General features: G+C 41.5%; 1 protein-coding gene across 1 annotated transcript in view; it reads right to left on the reverse strand.

Moving 5' to 3' along the window:
• Positions 1-27940, reverse strand: part of LOC109913877 (myocardin-related transcription factor A-like) — a 133756-nt gene continuing 105816 nt past the window's right edge. Inside the window, exons 10-13 of the mRNA XM_048617342.1 lie at positions 7104-7159; positions 4984-5059; positions 489-650; positions 1-35 (exon numbers count right to left, since the gene is read on the reverse strand). Coding sequence (XP_048473299.1) covers positions 1-35; positions 489-650; positions 4984-5059; positions 7104-7159 — 329 coding nt within the window. The remainder of the gene's footprint in view (positions 36-488; positions 651-4983; positions 5060-7103; positions 7160-27940) is intronic.

A 27940-nucleotide genomic window follows, 5' to 3' on the forward strand; every position in this document is an offset into this window, starting at 1 on the left:
CTACAGCCGAGCAAGTGCTGGGAGACCTGCCGAGGCTGAAAAATATACAGATCCCAATAAGGTGATACAACAGAGACTCAACTTTCCACTAAAGGCACTTTGCCTCTCAGTAATTCCCCCTCCTCCTGGGAGTGTCCAGTCAAAGCAACTTGATAGTAAGTGTCAGTATGGACCACTTACTCCAGCCCAGCAACACATCCATTAATCCAGCTGGGCTTGCTCAACAAGTCCGGAGAGGAAAAACCTTCGTTAATTTCCTTCTCTTTCCCCCAAAAATTGACTGATACCGAGGGAAGCTGTCTCACGTCAGTCATCTCTAAGAAGATAAAACAAATACCTTGATGTGGTCACACCTGGCACGCAAAGGAAAATCGGGTGGGGGGTGGAGGGGGTGAGGGCAGAGGAACAAAAAAAACCCAATTTACTGCAGTCTTGCAAAGCAGCTGACTGAAATGGTGCAGTTACTGAAATAGTTGGCGCACACTCACCTATGATGGCCTCTTTTACACTAGAGTCCACAGGAAGGATGTTCTTCTCCACCAATTCCATGGGGCCAGGCCGCTGGGCAATCTTCTCATTCAGGTCATCAGCTAGCCGTGCCCGCTTCAACTTCATCTGAGTGGCTTGGAGGGAGGGCTCTGCTGAAGTTTCTGCAGGACGTCAGTACGGACCCAGTCATTTCAACCTGTATTCAGTACTTTAACACATAGCTCAAACTGGGATCAAATGCAACGTTTCCACCCTTTGTAAAACAAAAATTCCCTATCTTCAGTCTCCAATCCCCTCCCTCATGACATTGTAATAGGCGAGACAACATGAAAGTGGCAAGCTTGCAGATTTTCACATGCATCCAAACACTTGACAATCAGGAAAACCATGGTTGAATATCTCTCTCCACCTTTAGTCCAACCAAAGGTTAGCATAGTGAACAACAGTGTCCGAACCATGCTCGGTCTGGGAGCTCACTAGGTGGGGAACAATGGATGCAGATTTGCATCTTAGGCATGCAGATGCTGGATGTCTGAAATGGAAACAGAAAATGCTGGAAATGTTCAGTAAGCCTAGTAATAAAGAGAAACCAAGTCAATATGAAACGCAAACTTTGTTTCTCTTTAGCCTAGGGCGGTGAATCTGTAGAACTCTGCCTCCACTGCCCAATGAGACAACAAGTCATTGAGTGCCTTAAAAACAGAGATAGATAGGCTCCTGTTTCTGGAATTATAGGAAGGAGGCAGGAGAATGGGATTGAGAAATCCATCATCCATGAACTAATGGCAGAACAGGCTCAATGGCTCGAATGACCTAATTCTGCTCCAAATCTTATGGTCACAGACACTGCTGGACTTGGTGAGCACTTGCAGCATTTTCTGTTGTTTTTCTCAATATCTCACCACTGTCAAAGTTTGGGAATCTCTTCTACAAAGAGTGTGGAGTATAACTGTGTGCAAGTTGCATGTGCCATTAATTCTCCTCAGTCTAGTTGTGGACCTAATAGTCTAATCTTGACTCATTGATCCAGAGATTTCTGAAGTGTAAATCAGATGTAATCAGCCAGAATTTTAACAACTTTGTTCTTTTGTTGCTTACTGCTGTGTCTTAAGATACACTTGCTTTTTTAATTAAAAATCATTCTTAGCAAAGCAACTATACTGCTCTATCCCTGTACATCAACTTGCCATCCCACTTGACATCCATAATTGTGATTTTGTTTCAACCAGACTTTGTACTATTGCAAATACAGCCTCATGTCATGACTGGAACGCAAATGAACATGACCTTTTTGGAATTAGATACTACAGTACAGTTTATATTTCAGCTTTTTAAAAAGAAAATGGATTATGTTGAATTGCAACTTAATCCTCTGTATATGATCATTATAAAAACAACAGCTGTTCATCATTCTAAATTAGTTCAGATAACAGGGGCACGTTCAATGTGAGGATCTTGTTTTACTCAAAGGATAACAGTTGTTGAGGAAGTTACCAGCAAAATCAACAAAAATCAAACACGCAAACAGGTTTGTAGATATTTTGATACATTTTTGCACGGAAAGGAAGCTGCAGCGGGTCAGAAAGAAACAGACTTGTTGACTTGAATAGCCTTTTCAAAAAACCTCCTTATTCTACACAGGCTGCTTCTGCCAGCAAGTTTGAGCACAGGGAACGCAGTCACACAACATGACTACTCAGCACAAGGTACTTCTCTCTTTTTTTAATCTTGCTTTTACATCCAAAACCACATAAGGGTTGCAGAATAGAACAGTTTGTCAGAGGTAAGTGTTTCTAATTCACTCGTAGTCCTGTTTGAAATGTTAAATACAGATATACAGTGCAATGTCAACCTTCCATGTCAGTGCGGTCCTGCTGGGCCATTTTCTCTTTGATATTTGCCAGCACACATCTCATCAGCAATGCAGAAGTGCATATCAACCACTGTCTGCCAACATCTGAGAGCAAGTGTTGAATGAGTTATCTCTTCACAACTGGCTGAAGTTCATCCTACTGGACAAAGTAGATTGTGCAAATTCCTTCTGTCTAAAATCTCTTTCAATTCAATTAATTTCAGCCGACCTCAGAGCAGCACTAACAAAAGGGCAGGACTGCAGTGAGCATGGCAGGGTATCGGGACAGGAATATAGGGCTCAATCATGCAGCTGTGGGGCATCTCATAGCCCACCCCTGACAAGGCTGCCGTGGGAACCCATCAGCTCACAAACAGTTGTGTGTTGCAACTTGTTGCTGAAGTAAAGTGTAAGGAAGCAGGGTATTTGGGACCTTGGTGAACAACATACAGCAGATAACAGGCTCTGATGAATAGCAGCAGCTTGGGGAATCAGAAGCCTGATACTGAGCAGTTAAGTGCACTTAATGAGCCACGAAATTGGGGCTGAGTTGAGAAAAAAGCCAAGGATAAGATGAACACCTGCGCTCATAGAAGCAGCGTAGGGAGCATAAAGAGGCTGCTGTTCTGTTCTTACCAACAGAGATATCCCACAGATTTCCATTGCATGGGAAGAGGTCGAATCTTTCAACAGAAAACCCCACTCCACCCCACTACTCCCCCACATCCCTAACGAATTAATTTGGGCTTGGATTAGTCGAGTGACATTACCACTAGGCCACTATCTCCCACTTGGCGGGTCTCTCAAGGTATCCCAACTTCTACGAAGGGCCCTAAAACCAAATGAAATATTAGGAGCTCCATCAGTGTCGACGAGGGACCGAATACCTATCTCAGGCAACCACTCTAGACATGTGAAAAATGACCTGACTCAATCTGAATAAAAACCCAAAAGAACTGCAATGTTGTAAATCAAGAACTAAAACACAAGTTCTGAGGAAGGGTCACTGGACCCGAAACGTTAACTGATTTTTCTCTGTTGCCAGACCTGCTGAGCTTTTCCAGCAACTTCTGTTTTTGTATCTCAATCTGAAGCCGGTTTCTTCACGCATTCTTGGAATGCAGACCTATAAAATTACAGTCTATACCCAGAGTGACAACAGCTTTTGCAAAGAGCTCTGACTGAATCCCTCGATTTGTCAAAACAGGGGAGGCAATGGCCTAGTGGTTTTATCATTAGACTCTAAGTCCAGAAACTCTGCCAATGTTCTAGTGACTAGGGTTCAAATCCCACCTTGGCAGATGGTGGAATTTGAAATCAAGTATAAAATCTGGAATTAAGAATCTACTGATGTCCATGAAACAGTCGTTGACTGTCAGAAAAATCCATTTGGTTTACTAACGTTTTTCAGGGAATAAAATCTGCAAATCTCACCTTGTCTGGCCTGTACGAGATTCTGGACTCACCAATGTGGCTGACTGTTAACTACCTTCTAGGCAATTAGGGATGGGCGATACATGTGGTTTGGTCAGCAATGCCCACATCCCACAAATGAATTAAAAAGTTATCATTTAATAACAATCGGTCCAATGAGATTAAAAGATAAAGACAGACAGACAGAAAAGATTGAAAGTGGTAAATTGAACTTGTCAAATCAGATACACAGAGAAGCAAAAAACAAAACAGCAAAATGAAAAAGGCAATAAAATAAACTAAGAACAAAAATTAAAATGACAGTTTTTAAAATTATAAGAACAATTTATAACCTATCCATAACTGCGACGAAGGTTGATTAGCTTTGTGTTATCTTAAAAAGAGGCCGCTGCACTGTTGATCATCAGCCTTAATTTTCTGTGGGGTGGTTAGTGGGCAATTAATGTCAAAATCCAGCAAGTTCTATAAATAATGATTAAGAGCATGATTTTGTTTCTGCAAAACAAACAGCTGAGGGACATAAATCAAGCACCAAGTTCTGGAGATTTGCAACTCTGGCTGAATGACTTGAATTCCACTCACTCCCTCCCTACTTCCCTCAATTTTCTGGCTAAATTTCACATCACCATCATACTTCATTAACACATCATTACTTTTCCAGCAAGATCTTGCCCGATATTACAAAAAAAATTTCCACTCGGTTAACTCTGCAAAACAAGATTAACTTTTGATGTTCAGCTCTCAACGTGAACAATGATGGCTACTCCTCTGATCAACTATGTGCAGAGTCTCAGTATTTAAAATTCAAAGGACTCAGTTCAACTAAACTTACACTGCCAGCTCCAAACACTACCTCACCTATTGGTTGGACAATCATAAAGCTATTACACTGCAATTGGTTGCAATGCACTTTGCCCCTGCTGCTCACATTTAATCTACACAAAAGCCCTCCATAACAGTGGGAGGTGGCAATGTCATGCCACTTCATTTATTCAAGTTTTCAACCGATCCACGGTTTCAATATCATTGCATCATCCATCACACAATCTTACATGGAGGCCTGATACAAAAATAGAAAGCACTGGGAGAAGCCCAGCAGGTCTGTCAAACTGAGAACCAGCTCTGAAGAGCAGCAGCATTGGACTCAGAATGTTAACTCTATTATTAACTCAGTATTTTGCTTCTCTAGGGAGCCAGATAGATCTTACCTTCAAGTATGTGCATCCTGACCAACTCTGCTCTCTCTGGACGTGAGCGGATCTTTCTTTTCAAATAGTCCTCAGTCTGCATTTTTAAAGAAAACGAAAAGGAGTATGTTGGGAATCCAGGAGGTTGAGAATATCTCAAAGCAGCACTCATTGTAGTGAGGATGGGAAACATTCGAGAGAATTTCACTCTTCCTAGTTACAATCACTTTTCAATTTATTTATTCAGATCAAGAGTCAGTTAGAAATTCAGGCCACAGCTGAGCATTACAACTCTCCATGGCCTGCAGGTAGGCCTACAGACTGAGAAAAAGCAATGAGCATTTCAAATTATTTCTTTACATTTTGAGCAGTCTCAGTTAAAACGTAGATCACAATGGAGCAGACTAAGAGAATCAAGCTAGTCTCAACTTTCAGCTTTCCATCCATCGGACTACAGGTTATCACCACAAATCCAAGTGGAAGCTGGGTCCAGAACTAAATTTCCAAAGTGTACTGTAGATTTATTTTTAATTCTAGAAAAGCGTGACCAGGGTTTTCTGATAACCTATATCACAAGTACATAGAACAGTACAGTACAGCACAGTACAGTACAGGCCCTTCGGCCCACGATGTTGTGCCAAACTTTTATCTTAATCCTAAGGTCTATCTAACCTCCACCCCTACCTTATACTATCATCCATATGCCTATCTAATAGCCGCTTAAATGACCCTAATAAGGCCGACTCCACTATCCTCTCCGGCAATGCATTTCACACCCCTACCACTCGAGTAGAGAACCCATCTCTGACGTCGCCCCTATATCTACTTCCACTCACTTTAAAACTATGCCCCCTCGTAATAGCTACCTCCACTCTAGGAAAAAGTCTCTGGCTGTTTACTCTATCTATACCTCTGATCATTTTGTACACCTCTATCAAGTCACCTCTCATCCTTTGTCGTTTTAAACAGAAAAAGCCCTAGGTCTCTCAACCTTTCCTCATAAGATCTTCCCTCCATTCCAGGCAACATCCTGGTAAGTCTCCTCTGCACCTTCTCCAACGCCTCCACATCTTTCCTGTAGTGAGGCGGCCAGAACTGGACACAATACTCCAGATGTGGCTGAACCAGTGTTTTGTATAGCTGGAACATAACTTCACGGCTCTTGAACTCAATCCCTCTATTAATGAAAGCTAATACACCATACGTTTTCTTAACAACTCTATCCACCTGGGTGGCAGCTTTCAGGGAACTGTGAACATGAACCCCAAGATCCCTCTGCTCCTCCACACCGCCAAGAATCTTTCCATTAACCCTGTATTCTGCTTTCAAATTTGTCCTTCCAAAATGAATCACATCACACTTTTCAGGGTTAAACTCCATCAGCCACTTCTCAGCCCAGCTCTGCATCCTATCAATATCCCTTTGTAACCTAGAACAGCCCTCCGCACTATCCACAACTCGACCCACTTTTGCATCGTCTGCCAACTTGCTAATCCACCCTTCCACTCCTTCATTCAAATCATTTACAAAAATCACAAATAAAAGAGGACCCAGGACAGATCCACTCGTAACTGAGCACCATGTTGAATATTTTCCGTCCACTACCACCCTTTGTCTTCTAAGGGTCAGCCAATTCTGAATCCAATCTGCCACATTTCCCCCTATCCCATGCCTCCTTAACTTCTGCATGAGCCTACAAGTGGGTGTCATGCATCTCGCTATAGTATAAAATGCAGAGCCTATGACTTTCCAATATGTAGCCTTGCTGGTAAGATGGGCATTGAGAATATCCTACCCAATGCCACTTCAGGGCCTGATTGGATTACACTTAAGCAAAAAAATTAATTTCCAGTCAAAAGCTTAAATATAATTTTATTGGAAAGAGAGGGAGTTTTTAAAATTTGAATGCACACGGTCATTACCACCTACTGCACAAAAATGTTTGATTTTTTTTTAAAAGATCTGTTGTGATTTCTTTTTAAGCGTTGGGGTGTTTTCCAACAATGACTTTTACAAGAGGTGGTCAACTCTGATATATATTTTCTCCCTTGTACAATTGTTCCTTTAAGTACAGAGGCAAAAAAATAAAACTCTCAGCAAGGCAAGAGCAACGTTTAGAAATCCATGTTAAAGCCACTTACCCGTGCCCTCTCCAAGCTTCTCCTCTGCTCATGAAATGCAGCAGGACTCTTCAGAGCTGTAACAATGAGAAAAGTCAAATTGTAGCAACAAGGTGCATTTAAAAAGGAGATATTCATAAATATAGATGTCCAAACATATTTCAAAGCAGCTGTCATACAAAATTCCACACACAGCCACGTCAGAAAATTGGACAAAAACTTGGCCAAAGGGATAGGTTTTAAGAAGCAGCTTAGAAAGAGAGAAATAAAACGACGAGGGGTTTATGGATACAACTTCAGAGCACGAAGCTGAGGCAGCTGGTATACACTAGATGAATGGAGAGCTAAAGGTAATCTCAAACGTACAACAGGTTAGAATTGGAGGGATGCAGTAAATGGGCTAAGGTGACTTAAACACTAGAACCAGAATTCTGAGGCACAGCTGGACTGGGAATCAATTCACACCAGTGAGAACAGGGAAAATGGAGAATGGTTCCTGATGTATATTAGGGGTAGATCAGCAGAGTTTTGGATGCAGCTCAATTTTAGAGTGGATGGAAAATGGGGAGACCAGCTGGAAAAGGAATGGAATGGTCTAGTACAAGGCTCTCAGCAGCAGATGAGCTGAGGCAATAATATGAAGGTGGAAGTAAGCGCTGGAAAATTCACCTCCATTAAACCAAGCTGTCCTCTGATCAAGTTTCTCATAATTCAATAAATCAGTTTAGATAAGTACATGAATAGGAAAGGTTTGAAGGGATATAGGCCAAACACAGGCAGGTGGGACTGGTTTAGTTTGGGAACATGGTTGGCATGGATTGGTTGGATCGAATGGTCTGTTTCTGTGCTGTACGACTCTATGACTAAGTGCTCCAATGCAGATTGGAGGTATTTAACAAGGCGGCTAATATGTTGTAAATAATGAATTTCAGCCAGCAAGCTTCATTATTCATACAAGCTGGTACCTCCATGTGTAAAAGTGAGGATTTACATGAGCTGTCATTCATGGAATGTCTGAATGAATTATAGTCAAAGCTTTTTTCCCTTTCACCAAGTGAATGGCTCATATTCCCAACACTTCCATTTCATTCATTAACGTCACGTTTAATCACAAACACTGGAAAGAAAGAAAGCTCACTGTGGAATCACAGCTTTTCCTTTTTCACATGTTGGAAAGCTTTAGCTAATGCTCATGGGGGACCTAGGTCAATTCACAGCCACGGGGTTGCCAGTTAGCTGGATGGGCTGCTGGAGATCAAACTGGTGCCAACAGTATAGGGTTCAATCAGTGCTATGGCTGGGGGGGGATTTAGGACCAGCCTTCTTTCCTGACTTGTGGTGGAGATCAAGGCTCTGAGGGCAGCCCTGCCTCTGAGTATACAGGCAGCAGAATAAGGATTCTGCATACAATGTGCACACTCCGGGATGCAACAACTTGATGGACTCTGGCCAAAGACATTGTGGGCCAAATGGTCTCTTCCTGTGCCCTATACTTTCTATGATTCTGTGCTGTTTCTAGGAGATCTTCATTCTGTTGGTAAGGTTTGAGATCATTTTTGAAGCAAGCAAGAGATGCATCAAAGGTGACAGGCTTTAGGATGGGAATGCGGCACTGAAGGGTCGAGCAGTGACAATGATGAGTGCAATGGGTGGTGGAAAAGAAGCAGAGTGGAGTCAAAAAGAGTGAATGAAGGAGGCAATGGCTAAAGAGGAATCTAAGGATGAAGATTTTGCAGCAGATACTTTGGGATGCAGCAAGTCGGTGAATGCTAATCAGGTCAGGCACAGAGTGGAACTTGCTCCAGGCTGCACCGATTGTAGAAGAGGTTTGAACAGTAGAGGTTGCACAGGGGGAAGGCTGTCATGATATAGGTGAAGGAATCAAGTTTAATGATTATGGTGCTAAATGACAGCTGTGGGCGAGGTACAGCTGGTTCCTTTGTAGGGCAATCTAGAATGATGGGTCGTAATTTCAGCCTAAGGAATGGCAGGTTTAAAACAGAGATGAAGACGAATGACTTCTCTCAAAAGGGTCATGAATCTGTGCAATTCAATAACCCTGGGAATCCCAGATACTGAATAAATTTAAAGTGAAGTTAGACATTTTTTTACTTAGTACTGGGTTAAACAGTTATGCAGAGTGGGTAGGAAAGTGAAGTTAGGTCAAAATGAGATCAGCCACAATTACAGCAAATGGCAGGGAAGACTCGAGAGCCTGAACTGCCTACTTAGAGCTCTTATATTATGTTGTCTTAAATCAAACTTTACAGAATGTTACTTCAGAATCCTGTAATTGATTACAAATGATGCCTTAAAAGAAGAAAAACCTGACAGTCAAGTATGTTCATAAATCCTCTCTTACTTAATTGTATTAAATCCCTTTTATACAGCTAGGGGTACGAATTGCAAACTAAGCTCAGCAGGGAGAAACATGAAGAGCAAGGACATAGTCTTTTTGACAAGGCAGGTGTCAAAAGAATGTAGAACTTATTCCACCTGCATCATCCACAGGAGGTTGAGAGAGAGGGGTATAGGTCCAAACTTGAGAGAGGGGAACAGCAAATGAAATGGATTTTAAAAGATACACCATGCAGTTTTGAACTCAGAGGCCACAATGGTTTAACACGATAAATGCCGATTCATCAAGTTGCAACTTGTTCAAAACTCAAATCAGGCACCTCATTTAAGTTAAGCTTGAAAATTTCCTGCCAAGCAACTTCAGAAAATCATGGATGGAACATTATTACAGACAGTGAGATGAGAGACTTGGCCTGATGCATGACCTTTGGTTTCCATTGCTCACATGAAAAAATACTGAAGCTTAAACCAAAAAGCTGCCATGTATCATCCACAGGTCAAGTGGTAGTATTCAGACTCTGAATCAGAATGTTGTTCTGCTTCCATTCTAATGACCCAAGCACAAAACCTTAGATGCTCACTCCAGTGTGGTACCGATAGGAATGCTGCACTGCCAGAGGTGCCATTTTTAAGAAGGGATGTCAAAACGAGGCCCTGTTCACCTTCAGGAAATAGGAAATATGAAATATCACAACGGAACTACTTCAAAAAAGTGCAGGGGAATTGGGGAATATCTCTGGCATCCTGGTCAATATTTATCCCCTAACTCAATACAATACATTCTGACCATTATCACATGGCTGTTTGTAGGAGTTTTCCAGGTTTCCCACATCACAACAGTGACTGCACTTCATGGCTGGCCAGCACTTTAGGGCATCTCTAGTCATTAAAAGTGCTACATAAATGCAAGTCTTTCTCTTCTTTCAAAATCACCACATTCTACAACTTGCTGATGTGCCACAGTCTGCTTCTCCTCAACCAGTTCATACTCATTGAAGTGACAGATCACGCCAAAAGGGATACAGGTAGTTGTCCGATAATGTGACAGTTGCGTTCTTGTGTGACCTGGTGCGAGAAAAAATTACCACAGAAAAATCGCTACAACTGTACAGCAGAAAGTTTGCATTATCCAAATAATGTCCACTATTCATCAATCGCATTACAACAAATTCACATTAACGTGTTATAACAACTACCTGTACAGAACATGCTGTCCTTCAGGAACCAAGCATGTACCAAGTGCCCCCAGAAATGCAATGCACACTTGGAGGATAGCTAATGTCACTCCAATATTCAAAATGGGAGGTAGAGATAAAACAAGGAATTACAGATCAGTAAGCCTAACATCGAGTCCATTATCAAGGACTTTATTGCAGAGCATTTAGAAAGCAGCAGCAGGATCAGACAGAGTTAGCATGGATTTATGAAGGGGAAATCGTACTTGACAAATCTGTTGGAATTCTATGAAGATGTATCCAGTAGAGTTGACAAGGGGGTGCCATATGAGATCCAAATATACCACTTTTAGACAGTGTTTGACAAAGGCCCGCATAGTGCAAGATTAAAGCGCATAGGATTGGGGAAAGTGTATAGAGATGGATAGAAAACTGGTTGGCAGAGAAGAAACAGTAGGAATTGACGGGTCCAAGTTTGGTGGGAGGGTGAACTGTGACGAGGATGCAGAGATCCTTCAGCATGATCGCAAAAGGTTGGGTGGGTGGGCAAATCAATGGCAGATGCAGTAAAATTTGGATAAATATGAGTTTATTCACTTTGGAAACAAAAACAACTACCTGAACGGCTGTAAACTGGGAGAGGGAAGTGTGCAGTGGGACCTGGGTGTCCTTGTGCACCAGTCACTGAAGATAAGCATGCAGGTGCAGCAGGTGGTAAAGGCGGCAAAATGATATTTTGGCCTTCATTGCAAAAAGATTAGAGTACAGGAGCAGGGATGTGTTGTTACAGTTGTGCAGGGCCTTGGCGAGGCCACATCTGGAATATTGTGCGCAGTTTTGGGCTCCTTTTCTGAGGAAGGATGTTCTTGCTCTCGAGGGAGTACAGTGCAGGTTTACCGGGCTGATTCGGAGGATGGCAGGGCTGACGTATGAGGAGAGATTGACGAGGTTAGGATTGTTTTCACTGGAGTTCAGGTAAATGGGGGTGCGGGGAATCTCAGACAAAAAATTCTAACAGGACTAGAGACAGGGTAGATGCAAGGAGGATGTTCCCAATGGTGGGTGTGTCCAGAACCAGGGGTCACAGCCTGGAGGATTCGGGGTAGACCATTTAGGACGGAGATGAGCAGACATTTCTTCACCCAAAAGGGTGGTAAGCCTGTGGAATTCATTACCACAGGAAGTAGTCGATGCCAAAACATTGGATGTATTCAAGAAAAGCAGCTAGATATAGCACTTGGGGCGAATGGGATCAAAGGTTATGGGTAAAAAGCAGGATTGAGGCTACTGAGTTGGACAATTAGCCATGAATTGGTGAGACGCCCTCAACCTGTGTTATTCACTTCCCTCCCCACCCACTCAATAAATCAGTCAGACTCAGAAGCAGGGAATATTGGAAACACTGCAACAAATCAACTGGTAAGGTAGCACTTGTGGACTACTACAGATGCAAGTTGTTGCTGACTTTAGGTGCCAATGCTTCTTTTGGGAACTAGGTAGTTCTGCTGGCAGGGGAAACAGCATGGTGCAAATATCTGGGACTCTCAATCCAGAGGTCCATACTATTGGTCTGGGAACACTTGTTCAAATTTCATCATGGTAGCTGATGAAATTTAAATGCAGTTAATAATTCCAGAATTGAAAACTAGTGCCAATGATGGTGACTATAAAATTATAAATGATTGTCCAAAGAAAATCTGCCACCCCTCGCTGGTCTGACCTACATGTGACTCCAGATCTACAGTAATGTTGCCAGCTAGTAAGTGCCTCATGAAATGCACACTACGCGGTTCAAGTGCGATTAGGATGGGAAACAGATGCTGGCTCTGGCAGCAACGCCTACATCTCATGAATAAAAAAAACACAAAAACAAAGTGGATGATTTTACTCTTCAGCTATCTCTCCTTGCACAACATGGAGACAGGCAAGAATTCCTTCACCTCAAACTCAACTTGAAAACACTAACCTGAACTCTGCCACTATACTGCGCAGAACATTGATGGAACACATTAAGGCAGGTGATCCGCTCAGAGCTGCACTGAAGCAGCAATGACACTTCAATCTAGAGATAAGAGTCTGGCAGCTTGCATTTGTGCAGTGGTATAGGAAGGATGAAGAAGTATTCAATAGGCAATGGATATGAAGTTCACAGTAAAACAGGTCACACAAAAACCGCCATATTTACAGTGCATCTTCCAAACTGTGAAGCAAGGTTTCATCATGCATACAAGCTTCTGCAAACTTTACCTAGTAAAATGATTCAAAACTACTTTTAAAGAAAATACCACATCCTTACGTTCAAATTGGTTTCCTGTAAGTCATGTCCAACTTTGAAAATGCCATCGTTATATCATAAAGCAATCCTCCACATTTAATGCACAAACACTCATCAAATGAATGAGACTTCCTGTTCCTGTTTACAATGAGTTACGCATATGTTTTTCAAACTCAACACAATGCCACTAGATCGAGTGGATGGGAGGGTGATCTGATGCTTGTTCTCTATTTGCACTCCGTATTTGAAAGCCAATCAGTACTCGAATTTAGCCTAAATGCTCCCACAGAGGTCCAGAATTTGCAGCTGATACTTTCAAAACAGATGCACCCAGACAGGACATGATATTCCACCCGACTTTGAGAGAAACTTGGAGAGGACACAGTCCCCGAGACACAATACCATCCAGGACAAAGACAGACAGTGGGAGATCTCAATATCCTTGGGTCGTACAAGCAACTGCAGACCATCAGAGAAACAGAAAGCAGGTAAGGAAGGTAGGTTCAGCATGTCGCTAGGAGTAATTTCGATTTCAACAAAACCAACATTATATTTCACAGAATAAAAACAGCTAAGCCAAGATAGAGTTTCAAGTTCAAGTAGTAGTCTGGGGGTTCAAAACAAAATCTCCAACCAATTCAGCATTTGCCATTAAACTAGCAAGAACCCACCCTGATTCACATATGCAGGAACAGGAGTGAGAGTTATTTTGCCACTTAAGCCTGATCCACCATTTGATAAGATCTTGACAGATTTTTTTTGCAATAAAAATAAAGAAATATTCCCTCCGTCCATGAAACGCATGAGAGCTGAGACCAGGAGGTCGCAACCTCAAGTGGGAACCATCTTGGCCCGTGGAGGGTTTGAGTTAAAAGGAGAGGCTGGATAGGCTAGCACTTTTTTCCACTGGAACCTAGGAAGTTGAGGGGTGACCTTAGAGGTTTATAAAATCATGAGGAGCATGCATAAGCTGAACGGCAGGAGACATTTCCCTGGGATGGGGGATTTCAAGACGAGGTGGCATATTTTTTAAGGTGAGAGCAGAAAGATTGAAACAAGACAGGAGGGGCAATTATTTTTTAAACACTAATTAGCGTATGGAATGAACTTCAGAGGAAGTGGTGAATACAATGGGTACAGTTACAACATTTAAAAGACATTTGGATAAGTACATAAATAGGAAAGGTTTGGGAGGATGCGGGCCAAGAACAAGCAGGTGGGACTTGGTTCGTTTGGAATTATGTTCGACAGGGCCTGTGTCTGTGCTGTATGACTCACTCAGGTACTCAATGGATAACTTTGAGGCACTGGTGCAGCTACAATATCTTGATATGTGTGTTGCTTTTAGATACCTGATGAATTGGCATGCCTGTGCTCCTTGCCTCCTCACACCACTTCCCATTTATTCCTTTCTTCACCTGGTACCTAGCTTATGTGGTGCATAAGCTGTCATTTAATGAGCCAGTGCAAGCATGACGGGCTGAATGGCTTCCTTCTGCACTGTAATTTTTCTGCGATTCTATTCAATCGGATGAGTCTCAACAGGAAAGTCAAACCTCCACATTGCCTGAAGGCCTTCAGTTCAGATGCTTTCCTGCAGTTATCACTGGTTAAGGTCAAGGACCAGGACAAATGGATTTTCAGCTGTGCCTGCTGCCACCTCAACTGCAAAGGATATCACTCATCACCCAGGATCACCCAGGCAATCTCAGGGCCTGTGGCGTCATTGCTACAATATCACTTCCTGCATCAAAGATCAGGATCTCCCATAACACCGAGCAACTCAGAGCTGTTAACAATGGATAAACAATAAAATGCTCTCTTTTTCCAAACGTTTCTGTAAATTTTACACAGCTGAGGCATGTTGGCGAGCCAAGTGCCGAGTGGGGCAGTGGAGTGACCAAAGCAGAGCCCACAGAAAAATGTTGAGGCTTCGAGTCATGCACCAGAAAGAGGTGACAGAACGAGTGAGTGAAAGGTCAGAGCAAAGCGGCAGAATGAGCTCACGTCAGGGTGACGGGGAACGCAACGATAACATCAGCAGCAGTGGGGAGACAGTGGTATTATTGCTGGACTATTAACCCAGAAACTTAACCAATGTTCTGGGGATGTGGGTTCAAATCCCACCTTGGCAGATGGAAGAATCTGGAATTAAGGGGCTAATGAATGACCGTGAAATCATTGTCAATTATCAGAAAAACTTATCTGGTTCACTAGTGTCCTTATGGGTAGGAAATCTGACATCCTCACCTGATCTGGCCTACATGTGACTCCAGATACACAACAATGTGGTTGATTCTTAACTGCCCTTTGGGCAATTAGGGATGGGCAATAAATGCTGGCACAGCCAGAGCCATCCATGCCGAGAGCGAATTAAAAATTAAACACGTACACACCTACCATGGAAGTGAATGTTGACTTCCTGCTACAGGTGCACACCAAATGTTAGTGGCACTGGCCAGTTGTATCACTGCAGTGGTAGGAGATACTCCATTTAGTTTCCTCTCAACTAACACACGGACCAACTGAAGAGATTATGCAGGTGATAGTGAATAGTAGGTAGGCCCTACACAGAATTGCAAACACTCCCTGGAGGAGTCCATTCTACCCAGAAAGATGCAGAGATCATTGGTAGGTGACACAAAGTGAACATACACTGTTTACAGATGTTTTCTAGGTGGATTACTTGGTCCACTTCTTTCAGTGACTACCGAAAATTCGCTGGTTACTTTTAGTGAACATCCTGAATGCAAGGTTCATTCCAAAATTCCCAACCAAAAACTAACAACTGCTAATAGGTCATTTGGAGATTTTAGAATTTTACTCACTAGGCACAGCAGCACTTTTACAAACACACAAGGTTCAACAGCCAACTGACAAGCTGAATTTTGTACACACGATGATCAAATAAGAGTTTGAACAAGGTTGCAGCAATACTGGCACTGGTACATTTGATTTGCCCAATTTAAGACAAATACAAAGTGCTGTCTTTAACTTGTCATCTCAAAGTGTGCCCACACTACAACATAAGAACGCAGCACCTTTAACGTATTAGAATTTTCCCCAAGTGTTTCAAAGGACTGTTCTAAAACAAAGTACGACATTGAGTCACATTAGGAGATAAGAAGTCAAATGATAAAAAATCTGGATAAAGTGGTAGGTTTTTAAGTGTCTTGGAGCAGGAAAGCAAGATAAAGGAGCAGAGAGGTGTACAGCAGGAGTTCTAGAACCAGGGTTTTGGCAACTGAAGGCACCTAGGGTGAAGTAACTGTAGTCAGGAAAACACCAGCCACCAGCGGAACACAGATATCACAGGGTTGAGGTAATGATGGAGTTCAGAGATAGGGAGGTGAGAGCTAACAGAGGAACTTGAAAATAAGCATTAAGATGTTGCTTTACCAACAGCCAGTGCAGATCAGTGAGCACAGGGACGACAGAAGAACGGGACTTACCATAAGTTTAGACATGGGCAGAGTTCTGGCTGAACTCAAATTTACAGAGTGCTACTTGTGCCATACCTGAAACCAGTGCTGTCTACCGATAAAAACACACAACCCTAGCTATTACTCGAGGTTATGTTTATAAAAATGAAGAAACGCTTTGCTGGAAAATTTTGTCCAGTCCAAGAGATGTGGGTGTGGAAAATCACCCATTTACCACCACTGGTGACTGCAATCTCAGTAACATGACAACATATTTCTCTCTCAAACTCCCAATGAGTTTGTCAATTTCAAACAGACATCGACCTTCACAGGAATGATTTGATTACTGTAAAATTCTGTTGAATGGTGGCAGGGGTTGTGTACTTCAGGAAAGGCTGAGTATTTGACAGGTAAAGCTCATGTAATCATGTGAGAGAATATATTATATTCGCAGAACCGGTTTAGTGTCTCCTGCCAGTTTTGCTTCAAGCTAATCTTTCTCCACTGTACCATGAACTATTACCACACAAATCCCAAAACCACAAAACTAGCACCAGAGCTGGACTGTTTGTCCAAACTATTCTTGTTAAAAGAACAAGGTTACTGCTACAAGAAAATCCACTTCAATTTGTAGTTCATACCACAAGGGACATTATGGTGTGAAGTGGGGAGATTCAGCATATTATCTATGGAAATTATTCTCTGCTGTCAATTTCATTTGCAGAAAAGCAGAAATCCGAGCAATTTGCAACTGACTTTAGGAGAGTTCCATTTAGATTGGCAGATGTACTGCACAGACATGTGGGAAGAGTGGCCGAAGAATCAGTCTTTGCACTGTATGAACAGGTGAACTACACCTTTATGACTTCAAAGATAGCCATACAACTTGCAGATATACAGGGATCTGCACTAGGCTCACACAAATTGGCTCCCTGCATATAAACAAAAATAAGACTAGGTTAAGCTTGTGAGCGTGACCTGATCTTTGCCATGGGTCAGAAGTGTTTTTGGTTTCAAATGGAGTTGACAAGTTGCTTACATTTCCACTCAAACATGCCAGCCAAATTAAAGTAATTCATCAGCATCCTTCAAAAGCCTGTATACACTTAATATGAGCAATGGAGTGTTGGTCAAACAACTGCAACCTTGCTGTACAGCCTTTTTAAATTGAAGTTGGGGAGGTTTGGAACTACCTGTTCACACAGTGCAAAGATTGCTTTCTTGATTCATCCCCCACCCCCCACCCACACCCCCAACATGTACTGACACAGATTTCTGCCAATCTAAACAGAACACGCCTGCTGTGAGCTGGAATTCAGCTCGCCTGCAAATGAAATTCACAGCTGACAACCTTTTCAAAAGATGACATGCTCAGATGACCACTGGCAGACAGATTGCAGTGAAATTCACTCAGCAACCTTGGAATGTTTCTGCAGTTAGCACATCTTGCTTTAATTTGGTACAATTGGTTTCATTAAGGTTTGGGGGCTACCATTCTTGCACCAGTATGAACTGCAAGTAGGGATTAGTGATTTCTAAGGAATGTTGGGGAGTTAACCAAAAAACAATGTACAACTCAGGAATTCCTCCCCATATTAAATTAAAAGTGACTGCACGTGCATAATGCCCCATGTATCATTACTAGCAATTATAGTACACAAAAGCTAACCATATCTGAATACACCATCAGCAAACAATTTATAAACAAGCTTGGTAAACTGCGCTTCTCTTGGAAGCATTTGTCTCAGTTTTTCTAATTTACACAAGCCACAGCTACATCCCCCAAAACTGACTACGCTTCAATCCATAAGGTACAATCTTCATGCTACCATTCTTAAGGGTGGATTAACAGAACCAAAAGGCAAAATAATTTGATCTTCAAGGAAGTAATTGCATTGTATGCACCCAAGTAGCTTGTCTACATTTCTGTGCGGGGTTCAATCCAGAAGTCAAACTCTCATAATTATGCACTGTAAAGCGGGTAAGTCAAATGACTTATTGATACAGGAACAGAGTCTTGGGGTTACTTACAAACAGATGGATGAGGAGCAGCAGGCCAGTAGGTGTAGGATTAAGTATATGTGTGGTCTAAGGTGGCAATCTAACAAGGAGGTCCCAGTCATATTTCCAACATCAAACTTAAATCATGATATCTGCACTTGTGCAAATGTTTGCATTGCAAAGAATTAATCAGAACTTCATGCACACACACAGCTTGGTCTATTCAAGTGTTCAGGGTCCCAATTTTTGCATCAGAAGTGGATGACAATTCAAAATGGTGATTACTGTGCATACATGGGAGGGAAATGTCAAGGTTTCAAAGGTCAACATGCATCTGATATCTATGATATGGAGCCTACTCAATCTCAACACCATCAGCATATCCTCCTGAACTTTTAACACAGTCCTTTAAATGCATCCATTTCCCATGTCCTTCTCATGGCAGCAAGTTCCACCCTCTGGGTAAAGAGGTTTCTCCTGATAGCCGTGCTAGATTTATTACTGACCTTTTCATATTCATAGCCGCTTCCTTGATAGGTCAGTCTCAGCCTGTTCAGTTTTTTCACACAAGTGAAACTTCTCAGTTTGGCTCTCATTCTTGTAAACCAAATCTCTCAATTGACTGGCCCCAAGTTTCATGCTCTTGGGTGCAACAAATCACAACTGAACAGATATGGAATTAAAAACTGTATTAAAAAAGACACCAACGTGCATTTACTGCAAATTGCAGTGCATCAGTCAACTGGTGTATGAGATGACCCCATTTCCCCAGACCTAAGCAAACCATCATTTTGCGAAGACTCGGTGTGTACATCTTACTCCCATTCCAGCCATGACATGCTATACTCAAATTAATAGGAATTTGCAACATTTTTTCCCACAAATGCATATTCTACTTACTGGTATCTTATAACTGAGCACGAGGGATCAAACAGGCAATAACGGCTGTTTTGCATTGGTGCACGGGAGGTTCTTTGTACCAGAAGCAGATGACATTTCAAAATGGTGACCATCCAAGCCATGTATATATTTTTACACCCTGAATACAAGTTGTCCTCTGTTTTTGGAGGGAGGTGCCAAGATATCAAAGGTCAATGTAGTCAACACCAACGATGTGAAAAGTGCCATACACTGCACAAAAAACTCCCACGGTCCTTTGCAGGAGCATGACACCCAGTAACCTATGAAAATATTAGAATGGGTGACCAAAAGCCTGATCAAGGAAGTAGGTCTTAAACAGCATCTTAAAAGGAGAAAAGACATGTTTGGGAAGGAACATTAGATGTTAGGGCCTAGGCTACCAATAACAGTGATTAAAAGCAGCATACCAAAATTGGTGGAGCACAGATAAAGGATTGTGGATCCAGTCAAGTTTATAGGACAGGGTACAGCAAGGCCATGGAAACATTTAAAACAAGGCTGAAAGTTTTATATAGATGCAAAATCTCTCTGGAAAAGTACTAGAGACATGGTAAACCAACAAGTTAAATTAAAGGAGGCTGACGTTTCGGGCCTCAACCATTCATCAGACCCTTCATTTTTTCTGATGAAGGGTCTAGGCCCGAAACGTCAGCCATCTTGCTCCTATGATGCTGCTTGCCTGCTGTGTTCATCCAGCTCTACACCTTGTTATCTCAGATTTTCCAGCATCTGCAGTTCCTACTATCTCTGAAGTTAAATTAAGGCAAGTCTTTCTTTGAAAATTCTTTATCACTTTAAATATTGCTTTGAACTAAGTTCAGATCACCAAAATGAATAAAAATAATGATATTTGAGAAACAGAAATAAACTTGATATATTTCCTGCATTTAAAAGATGTTGTAATGTGTTTTTATTTCAAACAGAGGTCTATGACTTCTCCAGAGTCCCTCGTCTCAAGTAAGTCGATTTGGTAGCTAGCTACAAAAGTGGTACATACCTGTGCCTACACCTTGCCATTCGACTCAATTTAAACAAGTCAACAGAAATTTGGGGAAATACGCTACAGGATTTGCTGTTTTGAAAATTGCATGGCTTCCTGGTATGCTGTTCTCTGATGGAAAGTAACAAAAAAAAAAAAAATACCCCCAACCTTCCCCGAAAGGTTTTTTTTTAAAAGAACAAAATCAGGACAAGATAAAGCTTCTCTGGAACCCAAAGAACTCCATGCAAGTTGTTCTTTCACAGTGGCAGTTTATTTAACAAACATTGTGTGACACTGCTTCCTTGAGAATTCTGCCAAAATGAACACAGGGTTGACGACCAACCACTGCCTAATGAGATGGATGGCTGCTATATATTTGGTAATCTACTCTAAATGGTTACATTCTAAAAAATTGGTAGTGCTAATTTGGAAAAGTGAAAACTCATATGGCAGAATGACGGAGTCTGGCAAGTTTGGAGGGTGGTATGTAACAAAAGGCCTGAATTTTAACAGGCTTTATTTAAGCAAAGCCATTTTAATAATTGCCATCAGCATTTATTCCATCTATGGCTTGTGCATCATGGTACAGTGCACCATCTACAGGATGTAAATGAAAAACACAAACACCTGACTTCTGATACTTGAGGAACAAGGACAGCAGGCACCCAGGAACAGCATCAAGCTCCATTCTAAATCATACACCACCCTTATTTGGAAATATACTCATCATTCCTTCCTCAAGTAGAACCTTGGAACTCCCTATTATTACAAACATAACAAAATTGTTACTTTGGGATTGAGACTTCAATTTAGGATAAAATGTTATTTAACCTCTTCCAAAATTAACACACAAATGGAAAAACTCAGCAGGTCTGGCAGCACCTTCGAAGGGAGAAACAAAGTTAATGCTTCAAGTCTGGTATGACTCTTCTTCAAAGCTAACCAGAAGCTTGGTGATGCAGCTGCAGAAGATCAAAGGCAGGCCCAGTTGTTCAACTTGGAGACAATGACAGCAACATTTGTGGTTTACAGTGGATAGAGTGAATAGCCATGGTCTTTTCCCCACGGTAGGGGAGTCTGAAACTAGGGGGCATAAGTTTAAGGTGAGAGGAAAGATTTAAAAGGTGGGGCAACATTTTCAGAGGGTGGTGCGTGTATGGAAGTGGTAGAGGTTCGTACAACATTTAAAAGGCATCTGGACTGGTACATGAATAGGAAGGGTGTAGAGGAAATGGGGCAAATGCTGGTAAATGGGACTAGACTAATTTAGAACATCTGGATAGCACAGACGAGTTGGACCAAGGGGTCTTTTTCCGTGCTGTACAGCTCTATGATTGCCAACCTCCAAAGTTGCAGAAAGGCATCAAGAATGATTGCTTGAAAACAATTATGCTTTAAACTGTTCATTTACTTCGAAGGTAACAGTTTCAAAGACAGCAAATCAGCATTTTTGCATAAATATTGGATCCATGGTTCCATCAAAGGGAAGGCTTTCTAAAGATAGCCATGAAAACTTTCAGACAACAGTAATGTACCAGGATCCGGAAGAGACAGAAGTTCGAGGCAGGAAGCCCTAACAATTAACAGCACAGCAATGTGGAAGGGAGCGCACACTCAGATTGAAAAGACCAAGTTCACAAGGCTTTGAAAGAAACTCAACTTTTTTTTTAAAAAAAACAGTGAGGGAGGTCATTCGGGTCCCATATCCGCCCCGGCTCTTCAAACAGACGCTCCCTTAGTTCCATTCTCCTGCCTTTTCCCTGTACCTTGCACATTGTCCCTTTCCAGATAATCACCTCATTCCCTTCTGAATACCTCAATTGAACCCACTGGTAGTGTATTCCAGACCCTAAACAATGGTCACATGGAAGGGATTCTTATCACTTTTGCTTCTGACTAAATTACCTGAACATGCAACTTGGACTACAAAAGGAACAAGAAACTGTAGTTGAAGTCTTAAAACACTAAATGTTGTTGTGTCACCTGTTCAGCCATAAACTAAAAGTTTGAATTTTTTCTCTCAAGTTGGTTTCTATGGGGATCATAACACTGCCTAACAGTATTATGGTGAAAGGACACCATGCAAATTGCTGTAGTAAACTGAGGGGGGCAATTAAAGGTGGGCAAAAAATGCTGGCTTCACCAACAAAACCCCACCTCTCAAAAAAGGTGAATTTCTTCCTCAGTTTTACATTTGCTGATCTACAACATTTACCGTGCCAAAAACTGCATAGTAACATCTTTGATTAGTTTCTTTTTATAATCTCTACTTGGTTATTGAACTTAATTTCTATAATTATGAAGCAAACTTCCATGGAAAACAAAAAGAGCATAAACCATAGTTTAAAGGAGATTTTTGGTGTGTGTGTTTCAGTTCAAGTAGTACAGCTCAGGCAGATGTAGATTTCCAGCCAAATTTATAACGAAGTTGGCAACAACAGCCTCAAGTGACTTGACACATCATGAGCAACACAGCAAGCCTGGTCTATTTGCATTTAATGTAAAAATGGTTTTATAGGCCTCATCACATGAAATGGTCGTTAGAAAGTGCAACGAAGCACCAGCATCATCCATCATGTTTGAACCTGCTTTGTTTTCACAGTAATACTGAGAATAGGTCCAAAGTAAAAGCTGTCGTTAACGAATGTGGTTCAGTCTGGTGACACGTTGCTACTAAGCATGGGTCTAGGGCTTCCTACATTTCAATGTTTTTATTAATGTCCTGGGCAGAGTTGAGAATTATGGTCAATAGTTTTACAGACAACACCAGAACCTGTGCAAGGGTTAAAGACAGTCAAGGAGTACAGTGAAATGCAAATTAGTTCAGATGTGTTGAGATGGAAGGTCATGCAATGGAACAAGCTATTTAGTGTTGATATGCAGAGTGTCATGCATGTTGGCCACAGCAGCACAGAACACAAATTTTCATTTTAGGGATCTCGTGGCACTGTGGTAGCATCTGTTACTCTGGGTCAGAAGACCTGGGTTCCAGACCCACCAACTATTCCATAGATGCATGAAAACACATCTGAAAGGTTGAGTAGATATACTGACAATTACCATTGGCAGGGAATGATACTGAGAAACATGGAGATCAATGAAGCTTTATGACAATATGAAGACTTTGTACTGAAAGCTAACAGTAGATTTGATGTAGAATTGGTTAGGATAGTTCTAAACACACATTTCATCAATTAATAGGTTGTCGGAGCACACAAGTACCAGTCCCAGTTTTAGCACCCTTACGTGGTGGGTGCTTGTGACTTTAAAAAAAGACCCGAAGGAAAACAAGATGAAGCAATCAAACACTGCAGATTTTAGAGGAGAGGTGGGAGATGACCTGATAGAGGTCTATAAAACCATGAAAGAGAGTGAGAATGGTGGGACCATTAGTAGTTTATTCCAGTTAAGTTGATAGGAGGGGACGAGGGAACATGAGCTTAGCTTCTCTAATATTTTGCCAGCTGGTGAGATAGGAGCTGGATCAATTTTTAATGAGGGCAGAGACACTATGTGCCATTATAGATCACACTCAATTTCACATGATTTCCTGAATGGGCTTTGCTTAGCAAATTTTGAGAATTTTCCTCTTTACTGTGTCTTTTCTTTTGACCTTTTTGCCTCTCCCAGATGCTGACACAGTTGTTTGGTACATGGTAATATGGCAACCATTATGGTGTGGAGCAGGTCGAAGTGTGCAACTGGTCTTTCCTGCCATTAACTTTGCACATCACACCTTAAATAAATCCAAATATCAAATTCAGAGATGATGATCTTTTACAATTAGAATATGTTCACATTAAAAGCAGTGGTATGAAATGCTTTGTCCTAAGCACTGCAGTAGAGCCCATAATGTGATGCATTTTATTCCACTGCTTTTAGTGTTAATGTGCTGCAGTGATGTGGAATCCACAAAGAACCTTCATTATTCAGCACAAGGTCTGAAATAATTTGGGTTTAGGGAAGAACTTGCGCACATCAAGTGTGGAATATACTGTGAGCCAGATGTAGAGGCTTCTGTGCCCAAGGGCAAAACATAGGCAAAACATACCACATCTCATGAAGCATTTATTATTTTTTCCTTCAAGGAATGCAAGTGAGTGACTTAATGGGCCATTATGGAGTGTAGTTAAGAGACAACCACATTGCTGAGTCCACGTAGGCCAGACAAGTAAGGGGCAGCAGATTTCCTCGTTTGGAGGACATGAGTGAACCAGATAGATTTATATCACCAATACTGGGATGAGCTTTTCAAATCCAGGTCAATTATTTGAATTAAAAAGTTTCACTCGCTGCAGTGGGATCTGAACTACTATCCCCAGAGCATTAATGTTCATTTCTGGTTTATTCATCCAATGACATTATCACCATGCTATCAAGTCTTTTCAGACTCAATTGATAACTGCAAACAATCAGGCAAAGCCACAAAGGAAGGGTAAAAACATCTTTAAAAAATGCAGGGAGGAGTATATTGGAAATTGAACTTCCTACAATTGGTAGCTCCAGACCTTAAATCGGATTCTTGGCTCATCTATTGATGGCATCTTCCCAGAAGGAAGAGTGCCATGGATCTCTATGGGTCAACTGCATCTACTCCATTATATTCATCATCCATTTTCTCCTTCGCTTCTCTCTGCTACATTTCCCATTTGTCTTTCCTTCCAATTTCTGTCTGTCCCTCATCAGCACTAACAATGTGATCAAAGTATTTTTCTCTCTTCAATGTTATGCACCAATTTCCTTTACCCTCTGGTCATTTCCAGCACTTGCTCATTAGTCTTTGATGGTGTAGGGTATGCAAACATTTTTTCACATCTCAAAAGGTATTCTGTTTATCAATAACCTCTGTATATTCAAGGCATAGAACTTATATGACTAAAGGTAGCACTTCATCATTCATCTTCAATTTCTTTGACCTCATACTAATGTTGTATAAACATTTGATAATGATCACCTCCACCCCAAGTCAGGTGTCCTTCACCAATATCATTTGATTTAGAGCCAGCAATGTGAACAGATCAGGTATATTACTGATGCCAGATGAAGATACTGATGTAACTCAAATAATGACCCAAAACACACCAACTATTTCTAAAACTTCACTTAAATGATTAATACTTTAGAACTGAACTTTTTAAAAAAATCTTGATAGAATCAAGAGATTCTGGTTGTTTGATATAATCATGAATAAGACTTTGCTAGTGTATGCTTAGGGAGGAACAGGGTTAAAATGAAAGCAAAAGCCTATAATCCAGCTAGATAAATGTGCTGTACATCTCTATGACTATGTCAGTTAGATTCAGGATACTTATGGAAAAGGAAAAGAATGGCTGGGAATAAATGGTTATAAACTCAAGAAAGACTAATTTTACTAATTTGAGATATGATTTGGCCCACGTGAACTGGGAGCAGCAACTTGCAGATTAAATTGTCAGAACACTAGGAGGCAACAAGGGTGTATGTTAATTATCAGCAAGCCTGGCAACATCTGTGGAGAGAAATCAGAGTTAATGTTTCAGGTCAAGTGACTCTTCCTGAAAACCGAGGAAGGGTCACTTGAACTGAAACATTAACTCTGATTTCTCTCCACAGACGCTACCAGACCTGCCGAGCTTTTCCAGCAATTTATGTTTTTGTTTCTAATTTACAGCATCTGCAGGTCTTTGTTTTTATGGGGATGTACTTGCCATGTAAAACTCAAGGGTGAGTCCAAGACCAGGGAGCCTTAGGTGTCAAAGGGCACAAAAGCCAGGATGAAGGAAAAAAAGAGCAACTTATGGCAAAGGTTCAGAGTCCCTTGAAGAGTAGTGAAAATGTAGAGAACTTAAAAATTAATTAAGAAAATCTAGAGAGAGCATCAGAAAGCATCGATAGAACAAAGGGGTCTGAGTTTTTGCTTCAGAAACAGTAAGGGAATAGCTAGGCAAAGAGTAGGTCCCATTAGGAACCATAGAGGTAATGTGCATGTGGGCCTGCACAAAGTCAGTGCAATCCTCAAGGAATACTTTGCATCAGTCTTCACAAATCAAAAGGCTGACACAGGTACAGAGGATATGGTAGACTGAAATATTAGGAGAAATTAACCTAGACAGTCCTGGATGAGATACATCCCAGGGAGGTGAAGGAGGTGCCAGCATAGCTATGAGTGAAGTGGAAAGGGATCTTGCATTAGTCAAGTGTGCTCAATAGACCCAATCACAACATTAAATAATGTAGATCAAACTATGACTCCATAAAGGCAAACCAGTCCAAGCTGTAGAGAGTGCTGCTAAAACCGTAGAGAAATTTAGTTACACTACATCACAAGTGCTGGTTCTGGCGGATAAGGTGCAAAGGAGATGCAAAGTCTGGAAAAGCATAGACAGTCCATCATACTCAAAACCTTCAACTGTGAGCAGTTTAGATTTTGAGCTCTCCAAGTACACAATGACACCAGTTTACAAGATGGCAAACTGTGCACAGAACTAGGTAGCAATTACAACAAAAAAATAACCCACTCACTCCCAAATGGTCCATCCAGATATTTAGAGTCCACACAAGCCTCCTTCAACCCTACTTCATATGATCCTAGAACACTGTCAGCAAATCAAATTCAGGTATAATGAGGGAAGAATTGAGAATACGGTGTAAAGCCCGTAGGTGTAGATAACTCCAAGCATGCTTACACCATTGCAGGGGATGTTTGTGCATTCAAGGGCACAATGCATGCATCATTTTAAGTCTGTGACAGTGTAATGGGACATACTAAAACAAGTTTTTAGTCACGCACAGGTGAATTTCACAGATGGGTATGAAATCAAGGTCTCGGCATTCTTTATCCCCCATCCACCTTCTGATTTGCAACGGAAACAAACTGAAAACTTGCTTCAGGTGGAAGGATCATGTAGGGTAGTACCAGAACTTCCTTTTGAAAGCATCAAGGGGGTTGCAATGCCTTGGGGAAAGTGCCAGCCTGCTGTAAAGTCAAAACCTAAAAAACTTTCTCTTCCTCCCTCTGCGGCACTCAGCCACAATCAAACTCCACTCTTCCTTCCTCTAACTCCAACAGCTTTGGTTTGTAGGAGTCCATCTAATATTTCCCCATTCTCTCTCATCCTCCTTTCCTGGTTCAAGTATCAGAGTCAAAAGCCAATCATCAGTCACCATGGTTAATCTAACCGATTGCCAGCAGCCTATGCTTGGCAAAGCCATGCCACAGGTGAGAGAACTTGTAAAGGCCAGAAAGCAAATAAAAGAAAGAAACTGAGTAAATCCATGGCTTCCCACTCTCACAACACCCACCCCTCCTCTCAGATTTCCACATAAATATTATCACCAGTATCCTAACTTCTTTGAGTCATTCGTGTTTCCAGTGTTTAAAATATCTCTTCCAATTTCATGTTTAGAGAAAAGTCTGTCCCTGCTGCTCAAATTACTTTACTTGAATCACTTAACTTTGATCGATTTTGCACAAATATCATTCCTTCCTTTCACAAAATTCACTTGCTGTCTTCACAACATTAATATTGATGATAGTCTGAAACTTTTTAAACTTGGCCCAGCAGATTCAAATCCACCACCTGTAACTCCACACTGCTAACCATCCCAGTGATTTCATTACGGCCGTCAGCAATTGCTTGGTTTCTTACCACTTTTGAACAGGCCAATACCAATCCTGGGTCCTCTGACAACTTCAACCATCTCAGGCAACTGATTCAGCCTTCCTGAACCTAACACCTCGGTAG

This window comes from Rhincodon typus, chromosome 37 (genome assembly GCF_021869965.1).
Source record: "Rhincodon typus isolate 14 chromosome 37, sRhiTyp1.1, whole genome shotgun sequence".
Taxonomy (NCBI): domain Eukaryota; kingdom Metazoa; phylum Chordata; class Chondrichthyes; order Orectolobiformes; family Rhincodontidae; genus Rhincodon; species Rhincodon typus.